A 10,021-nucleotide genomic window follows, 5' to 3' on the forward strand; every position below is an offset into this window, starting at 1 on the left:
CGTTAACCGTTATGGGCTATTTTAATTTACCGTTAATCGTTGCCGGCCCGCTCTAATTCAACGTTAAGCGTTATCAGTATATTCCTCGTGAAGCGTTATTGGTCGTTTTAATTCAACGTAAAACGTTATTTGTCAGCCTGAATTCAGCGTTAAGCGTTAATGAATAATTCTTCGTTACGCCTAATTTTGCCTTTCAAAGTACAGGAAAATGCGTCATTGAAGGTTTAAAAATACAAAATTTCCCGGGGGAGAATGCCCCCGGACCCCCCTACATTGCTCGCGCCTTTGGCGCTCGACTCGCGCTTCTGCGGTCCCTTCGGCTCTAACCAGAACCAGTTTACCCTTCAATTTCCGGAAGTTTGCGGAGAGTTACAGATTTTTTTTAACGAATCCGTCAACCTTGACAGGCAAATTAACAAATGATCTTGAGTAAAATATGAAAACATCAGAAGGACCGACAAACACTCTCAACACCATGATTTGCCTCTCAAAATGCGGGAAATTGCGTTTTTGAAGGCTTAAAAAATCCTAAAATTTCCCCGGGGGGAGCATTCCCCCGGACCCCCTAGATTACGAGCGCCTTCGGCGCTTCCATCTCAAAATCCATCGGTAAAACTGGGCAGACTGAAAAAATGCAAGCTGGCCGAAGTTGACTCGGACACCCCGGTATTTGTGGACGCACTCGGGGACCAGGGCAGGTGGGAAACACAGGGAACACATACCTTTAATGCATGCTTCATTACATGTAAGGTATACGTAATTTTGTCAGTGATCACCTTTTCCACAAAGCGAGATACCAAATCCAGTGCAGCTCGAAAAAAAAGCCTGTCAATTTACCGTTAAGCGTTGCCGGCCGTCCTGAATTTACCGTTAAGCGTTATCGGCCCTGCTGAATTTACCGTTAACCGTTGCCAGGACCCCCCCATGCAGACCCTCTTCTTATGAAAGAGTCTACGCACACTACATGTGAGTGAACAGCAGCTAAACCAGAGACTAACCAGACTTGTCACACTTGTTGATAGTGGATGATGGAATTTTCCCCTTTCCCTCACAGGTCAAGTTCTGTAGCACTAATGTGCCATTCTGGCAAGTTGTCGAGGTTTTCAACAAGCACAAGTACAGGTCTTGTCAAGAGTTAGAGACACACCAGTAACACTATTGTGCTATTTTTAACTCAATCATGTTTTCATTATCATCTGCCAATGGTTTGTTGGTTTCAGACCAGGACAACTTGTTATATGAATAGCTAGATTAACATGATACATGATTTTTGGTCTGTGGGTGGGCTTTGCAGTCTAAAAGACTTTTGGGTCCCCTAGCGCCATCCTTTTAAACTGCAGTTGTTATTGTTGTTGCTCACAAACATGATTTTTGTCACAATGTCAGAATTTGAACTTGGATTCCTACCAATCATTTAGCTTATGATTAACATTAATGAACTTTTCCTACCTAAACTGCTTTCTAAAATCCTACTACAGTTTGTTCTTTCAATCTGAAAAAATCTCCCTACCTCCCCTCCCCTGCTCAAGATTCAGAATGGAACGTCCCTGAATGACAACATTTGTAGAAGGTCCAGCAGGACCTGAGTTGAACTTGTGCTTGTGTGAACTTGGCAGGAGAGTCTGAAGGATGGACCATGATGGGTCCACAGGCTGATGCAAATAAATACAGTCTGTAGAACTTGTCCTGAATGTTTCCGCTCAAACATTGCTTAGAGTTAAGCAAAGGGTTTTAAGTTAGAACAAAATTTGATTTCAGAGCAAGAGAATCTAGATGATTTTTCAATGCATTACATGCATACTTAAAAAGGGCTATTTTTCAACAGCAACAATGTACTGTATTCAAAACATAATTTTTCTATTTATAATGTTTAAAGGTCAAATAGAATATCATCAGTGCACTTCAGAAATGTCTCAAATTTTAAATGCTAGCCATATGTTATTTTTACTCGTGGGTGTGGCTGTTAATTGGATGATGTTGGTTATTAATAATATGCTCATTAATACATCATTTTCCATGTTAAGCATGCACTAAGGGGCATAGGTTATATAATAAAATCCAATTAGATTTGTTAATTTTCAAATAGTTTATTTAGGCCACAGCAAGTAAATCTTATGGATGACATCCCCTGCAGACTCCAAATCTAATGCGAGCGGGCGAAAAAAAACAAGACTCCTACATTTTCAAGTTTATATACTACATCAATTTCGTAACTAGTAAAAGACAAATCATTAAATCAGAGCCTTGTCTTGTCTCTTCTCTTCATAGTTATCTGCCATCCACCTTCCGGCATGGCAACAGACATCTTTGCCCATTTTCGGCATGTTGACCACTTTCAGAAGGCAACAAAATTTCTTTTTTTTCCCCCCAAATCAGGTGAAAATTAATGCACGCGCTGATGTCATCCATAGAAATTACTTGCTGTGGCCTTAGTTATGTAACTTCTTAATTGGTAGCCTCAATAGCAATTATAAGATATACCAGGCTTCCTGAAGCGCACTTTTACGTAAATGCCAGCATTCCGACAGAGTCGAACATGATGTAAACACTGGAGCCACATTCCCGGGAATCCAGGAACATGACATTTCACATGGAGCAAACACAAGCCCACATCTGCCTGTCCACTGTCTGTGTTTAGATTTGGTCCCGCCGAGACAGAAGATTAGAAAAAGAAACTAAAGTAATCATGAAAGTTCATCTGTGTTGGTAGTAATCATAGTAAAATGTTGAACTTTATGAGGGCCTGCAAGCCCTTTTTCATAAGGCGTAATCAGGCCGTTTTAGACCTCGTAATTCGTAGGCAGAAATCAACGAAATTCGTAATTGGACATTAGCCGCAAATCGTAAAGTCGTAATCAACTCTGAGACTTTAACGCAATTCGTAATAGACGGCGAAAATTTTGCGTAATTCGTAATCACTACCCCCCCCCCCTTGCAGGCCCTCCTTTATTTCAACACACAGTTTACAGAGACATCAAATTTTCAGCGACCACTGTCGCCTTCATCAGGATAATTAATGATTTGAAATTTGATCTCACTGTAAACTGTGTGTTGGAATAAAGTTCAACGTTTTACTATAGAAACTAAAGTTTGCCCCCCCCCCTCTTCCCCCAAGGAAAACTAAGTTACTCAAAGATGCAAAGTCTTATGTTAGTTAGCTGGTGATTGACCTAAAAGTATTACAAAATGTACAGTACTAGTCATTTTTCTAATTTCTGATTTGGGGACAAAAATTAATGCCGAGACAGCAACTTAGAAAAAGAAACTAAAGTTGTCAAAATGACATGTTTTTGCCCCCCCCCCTCTTCCCCCATGGACAACTTTACTCAAAGACTCAAAGTCTTATGTTAGTTAGCTGATTGACTTGAAATTATTACAAAATGCTAATTTTTCTCATTTCTGATTTAGGGACAAAAACTATTCTATTTCCACCATACTTTAATTAGACTGCATTTGTACAAACTTTTCATCAAGGACAACTAAACATGTAACTTAGATATACATGTATGTGTAACTTAGTATGTGCCTGCCTTTTTTAAAGATTTTTAACACATAACAAGACGAAAAAAAAAACACTTGGCTTTTCTACTGAGCAATGGAACATTGGTGATGGCTTCAACTCTTGGGATATCTGAAATATTATTGTCAGAACAATTATTATAATAATATCCTGAACAAGCACAAGTTCAATGAAAATGATGTATACAGTGTTTTCAAATTACAGATTTGAGTGTAAATTTGCATGTGGAAATAGAAGCACAATCGATTCTGGGTCAATTTGCAAACTTCATCTTGCTAGCAAAAGGGTGTATTGAAGTCTTTCTAAAACATGGATAAGGTGACCGTCGTATTATGGGATGAAACTTTCGCAATGATGTTTGAAGGTCATTACTGCAGTAATGACCTTCAAACAAACATACTGTGAGTGAAGGTCGTTTGAACTAGAAGTGAAATCTCCACATTTCCTGTTGAAAACAGGAACTGATTTACTCCTCATTCCCTCCACTTTACACACACAGGAAGACGTCAAACCTTAGCCAATTGAAATTCCTTGAAGTTCTACCATGTCTTGGAATGAAGACTTAGCATTCCTAAGACTCCTATGACAGGCCTAGGTAGAGGAGATAGTTCAGACTCATCCCAGTGACAGGTAACATCATTTGTGGCATTTGTCAATTCTGACTTAAGGGCAACAAAACATGCATGTCGTGTCCACTCTTACATTGGTTTAAGTTACTTTGAAACCTATTTTCAAAAACGAGAAATATCTTAATTATATTACACTGGGAATTTTTGTTATACTCAAAAGTAATTACAATCATGTATCCAATTTCAAAAAATGATTTAGTAAATGAAATGGAAAATTGTCTTCTTACAATGACATCAACAAACATAAGGAGCTTTAAATTTAAATTAGTTTTTATAGGTAATAATTAAAGCAAAAATAAAACTTGAATTAGTTTTTATACATAATAATCATAGCAAAAATAAGTTGATCAAAGATTTATCAGTCCAGTCATCTTATGCTACTTTTTCATGTACTGTAGTGTGCTACAAGACAAATAAAAATTGGCAAAGTTACCTGTTTCCAGAATAATGAGATATTTGACATTTGACTTGGTGGCCCACCCCATTAAAAATGACAAATGTAGTTCTTATCAAGAGAACGTGCTTAGATCCTCTGGATAACAGACTTGTCGCTCTAATTGTGTCTTGTTTGAGTTAATTGGTCTGAAAATGTCCTTGTGATTTCATCAGTATTTCCTCAGTTACATTTTTGCCCCTTGCGCAAAACAAAATCTATCACAACACGCGCGTACGTGTCCACACTTGTAGAACTTCAAAAGAGGTGATTTTTAAAAGGCAAGGCATGACAACTGCAACACTATGTCAAGGTCTTTGGATATGTTTTCCATGTCGATTAGTAGAGAAAACACCAAGAATTTCTTTCTTATAAAGAAAGAAACCTTTCAGAGTAGTACATCAAGTGTTCATGCTTTTGGAATGTCGACCTGCTAAAGTAGCTATTTGGCACCAAATAAAATGTATCATGAATTGGTTACTGAGTTAGGCAGCTGGGAAAAGGTTAAAACTAAGGCAATTGCAAGTCTGTGTCATTGAGGTCTTTTGGATAAATTGCTGAACAACTTTAATATTACAGTCAGTAAGAAACCTATCAGTGGTTTCAAATGGCCATACTTCAAAAGATGTGTCATCAAACTGATAGTTGTAAGACTGTGTTAAGTGCTTTTGAATTAGTCTTTCCAAAATCACTTCTTATACTATCATGAAAGTTCATGATCTAAAGGTATCTACCAGATACCTTTGACCCAGTGTTGACAGCACACTTCAAAGAAGCCATGTGACAAGCCTCACTGGGTCAGTCTACTGAGGAAGACCAGAGTGACTGGTTGAAAGCTTTAGGTGAGAGAACTTTTTTTGTGTTGGACCAAAAGTTTTAACTTTAAACAATTTTGAGTTAGGTTTTCCAGAAAACAGTAAGTTGTACATCACATGCAGACTACTAGTAAAATGTAGGAAACAAGTAAAATCTGAGATTTTATACCTCCTGGCTTTTTATTGTATATTTTTTATATAGGGTTTTAAACAAAGAATTAATCAAGACTGGACACCCCTCTGTGTGAGGGGTCATATACGTGGACCATACCGAGAATAGCTTAAACATGCCAAAGGTCAACAGTCGCGAACATTTTTACGCTCAAAGGGGTGTTCTGGGGCCACTAAAAGGCACCATTTTCCTGCCCGAAAACACATATACAATAAAAACAAAAGAACGTGCATAATCTACAACCCAATAGCAAAACATACACCGAGTCCCCAAAAAATCTGTCTACCGAAATGCGAGAAACAGCTGCGAACATGAAAATCTAAATCTCTCACAAAACCCTTCCGCGGAAGGATGTCTCCTCCCCCGGAGGTAATAATAAAGTAATGATCATTGCCTTCCACTGGTATACATTGTGTACACATGGGACAAAGTACTTCCAAAAAGGAGTTAGCGTTTGCTCACCTTGGCGTTCTCGATACATGGACAGATGGCCCATGCAGCGCTGGCCTGGACCTCCGGGTTCTGGTTCTTCAGGAGTGACCACAGCAGTCTCACACCGTCCAGCCGGTCAATGATCCTACCAGAAACACAACAACAGGCCATGGTCAAGATAACATCTTATGGTATAATTCAGTAACTGTTGCTGATACATTGTATTATGCAGGATTATTTGTATTTTTAAAAGGATGTTTCTAAATGATTTGTATTCATTCAGGATAAAGAAGACAAAAAATACATTTGTACACTTGCACACTTAAGAAGTATCTGTGCATGTGAAGAAAAATACTGGTACTGTAATATGTATTTTTGACCAAACTCAATTTTAGTACAATTTTACTGACTTTTGTGCAAAGATGCTTCATTGCATTTTGTAACGTGTTACTTCCTCAAAAAATCATATCTTCAATACTATTTGATATGTACACATCTAAAAAGATAAGGTTATAAAAAGATAATTAAAATTACAGTGTTGACAAAGTTACAGCTTATGAAGTTACTGTGTAAAACACTGAATAGAGATGTACAAAAATAACTGTGTCTACACAGCTGCAATGGATTGTAACAAGACCAAATAATTTTCTCACGTCATATTTTCCGTCTCGGTGGCGCACGCTCCAACAGCCTTGGTCACGTTGACCAGCAGTGATTGGTTGGTCCCCGTCAGGAGGTTGACCAATGGGGGGATGCCGCCGGCCTTACGGATGGACATGCGGTTTTGCGGCTCCTGAGCGCACTCCCCAAGAGCGCCGACCACGTTCACTAGAACCTCTTCTGGCTGGTTTTGAAGGAGGGAGACCAGTTTCTCAATCGCTTTCAACTCCTGGAACCTAAAGAAGTTAAAACAGAAGGCAATGCCTTATTAGCACTGACAATGACAGTGACAATGAAGATCTGTGACCTCACCATACAAAATATTACATTGTCTGTGAAAAAGCTTCAAACAATCATGTTTCTAACCATCTCCAGATTTTCCAGAAAATCTTGAGATTTTTTGACTTCAATTTTTGATGCGTGACAAATCCTACCAGCCATTATGATCCGTACATCTGCAAAAGTTTTCCCAAATCATAAGTTACAACAAAATGTATGTATAAATTTTAGCTGTAAACAGTTATATAAAAGCCTTTGTCCGAAGTGCTTTGTTCTGTCCAAAATTAATCTGGTCATTGTTGACATTGTTACATCAGGGCCCATCACCCTTCACACTAAAACCATCACGGGGGCTGACATCGTCTACCAGATACCTTTGACCCAGTGTTGACGTCACACTTCAAAGAAGCCACGTGACAAGCTTCACTGGGTCAGTCTACTGAGGAAGACCAGCAGAGTGACTGGTCGAAAGCTCTAGCTATAGGTGACAGAATTTCCGTTGAACTTTAAACATTGTCTGAAGAAAAATCATTACTCCAATGAAATCCAGGCCTTACCTTTCCACATTTTCAGGACTGATGGCACATTTCCAGATGGCACCGGTGGCAGCGGCCAGGAGTTCCTTGTTGTCAGACTTGTCCAGGAGGGACACCAGCGGGTCCAGTCCTCCGTACTGTCGCACAAGGTCACGGGTCTCCTTCTCCTCAGCACACTGGTGAGAGACCACAAAACTGCGGTGTGAGCCTTATTTACATTGTGCAATACATGTAATAGTACTTAATGTACTTTAAAAATATATACAATCAAAAGTTTTATCCTACTTAATTCATGTTTTATATATGTGTATGTGTATGAACAACAAAAGTTACCAAAACTGAACAGTGAAAAGTGAGAAACCATCTTTTGTATTTTGTTTTTGTTGCTCAGTTTATAGCTTATTTTTCCTCTCTTTTCAATCTTTCTAGACTACTTCTCACTATTCTTCTCGCTGAGGTTGTTTTGCCTAAAAGTACATGTGCAACCTAAAATACGTTAATCTTTTTTGTTAACACTCAGGTGCCTAGAACATGATTTGAACCCATGACCTAATTTCAAGAAACTGACTCAGAGTTGATAGCCACTACACCACCTATGCTACCTTCTACCATCTACATGTAGTATTGTATGGTAATGAGTTGATGACAAGAGTTAAATGGAGGGAAGTACATTTAACACTCTAATATGAATATGAACAGCAAAAATTACTTCCTGACCAACAATCCGAAGAGAATTGACATTGAAATTAAGTTTGCAGCACACTAATTTTGCAGTACAGTGACAATCAAAGATTTTATAGACTATCATTGAGTTTTCAATTAAAAATCTGTAAGATAATGGAAAAGTGCACTCATAAACTGACTGCATTCATGCCCAGTAGTGTGTTTTTATAAGCCAAATGCTACTGTATGAAAAACTGTTTTGTCTGCCCACACCTAGTAATGAACATGTTACAAAACCACATGGGGGGAAAACTACACAATTTGGTCTGGTGCAAAAGGTCACTGAGCCTGTGTTTATACGCGTCGTTACCCCCTCCCACTAACTACTACAAATGTACATGTGTACGTGACTTTAAAGAATGGCATTCAATGCGATTTCAGGGAAGCAAAACTGGAAATATTCTGAACTAGAGTTCGATGATCTCATACCTCCATGACATGTGTATTGTTTTCATAAATCTTACGCATGGTGATGACCACCTGTAATTGGCTTACATTTTTCACCGCATATATTCAAATCATATGAGGCCATTTGCATATATTGTATCAATTGATCATACTCTCCACCAAATGACAGGGTTATCTTAAGAAATAAGGCTATTCTAGCGTTTCCTCATAAATTATGCAAATGAGGTCCTGATTGACATAAATTATGTTTAGTGATGTTCACCTTCACTGAACTTCCAATTATGGCAAGTATTAAATTCCCAGCAGTTACCACCATAAAATTGTACCAATTTGCCATTTATTATGCAAATTAGGTCTTCCTTTACATAATCGATATCTGCCAATGATCTTGTCGTTCTCACTAACATATGTCTATATAGTTTTATAGCCCTAATATGAAATACAGCTGATTTATAGAATTTCCTCATTAATTATGCAAATTAGATCCTGATTTGCATAATTATATTTTGATTATGTCAAGCATCACTTAAGCTACCTACATACCAAAAATCATGATGATCCATCAAACGGTTGTTCAGTTATCCTCTCTCGAAGATTTTCAAAGAAACCACCCTGCAGTTCCAGAACAAGCCGCTAGGGGGACCAAACTCACGTGACTTCTTCCCGAGGACAAGAGCTACCTTCCATCCAAATTTCATGACCCTAGCATGTCCAGATCGCGAGATATCAAAACCGGAAGTTGCGCTGCAGTACCAAGGGAAGCCACTAGGGGGCCCAAAATCTAATCATTTCCAGTTTTTGTCACACCCTACCAACACACCAAGTATGAAACCAATCCATCCAGGCGTTCTTGAGTTATCTTGTTGACCAACAGACGGACAGACGGACAGACGGACGGACAGACGGACAGATAAACGCAACTGAAAATATAACCTCCATGACACATTTCATGGAGGTAATAAGGCTATCTGTATGATATTGACACATACTGCTTCACATTAGCACATTTGAGTCTCAGTATTTCATACTTTTAAAACTGCAGAAACAAGCCCCAAGATAGTCCTTTATTTTCTGGGTGGCACCCTAAAAATCAGCCAAAGACCCTTCCAGTAACCATTTTCCGTCAGAATTTTGGGGATTTTTGCTCCATGCGGGTCAATATTAATATATACATACATTGCCGGATGGTGTGGTTTCAACTCAGTATGTCTAGATAAGTGACTAGAATATTGACTTTGAAAAATCTGGATTCCATGCCCTAAAAAGTGTACTGAAGAATGGCATCCAATGGACATTCTGTTATAGCGACCGTTGTTTTAACTTCGTCAGCGAACCATCAACTGAAGTTGACCCACCCAATTGGTACATGTATAAACAGCTGGAGCTTTTCCGTGTTCGGTCCGTGAACAAATTA

At 38.7% G+C, this 10,021-nt stretch overlaps 1 protein-coding gene across 1 annotated transcript in view; it reads right to left on the reverse strand.

The window, feature by feature from the left end:
• The window catches only part of LOC109480838 (armadillo repeat-containing protein 4-like), a gene marked incomplete at its 5' end in the record, with an annotated part of 15,200 nt that extends 7,548 nt beyond the window's left edge, over positions 1–7,652 (reverse strand). The window contains 3 exons of the mRNA XM_019783164.1: positions 6,032–6,146; positions 6,655–6,897; positions 7,498–7,652. Coding sequence (XP_019638723.1) covers positions 6,032–6,146; positions 6,655–6,897; positions 7,498–7,652 — 513 coding nt within the window. The remainder of the gene's footprint in view (positions 1–6,031; positions 6,147–6,654; positions 6,898–7,497) is intronic.
• Positions 7,653–10,021: the final 2,369 nt, after the last annotated feature.

This window comes from Branchiostoma belcheri, unplaced genomic scaffold (genome assembly GCF_001625305.1).
Source record: "Branchiostoma belcheri isolate BF01 breed outbred unplaced genomic scaffold, Haploidv18h27 scaffold108, whole genome shotgun sequence".
In the NCBI taxonomy this organism is placed as follows: Eukaryota; Metazoa; Chordata; class Leptocardii; order Amphioxiformes; family Branchiostomatidae; genus Branchiostoma; species Branchiostoma belcheri.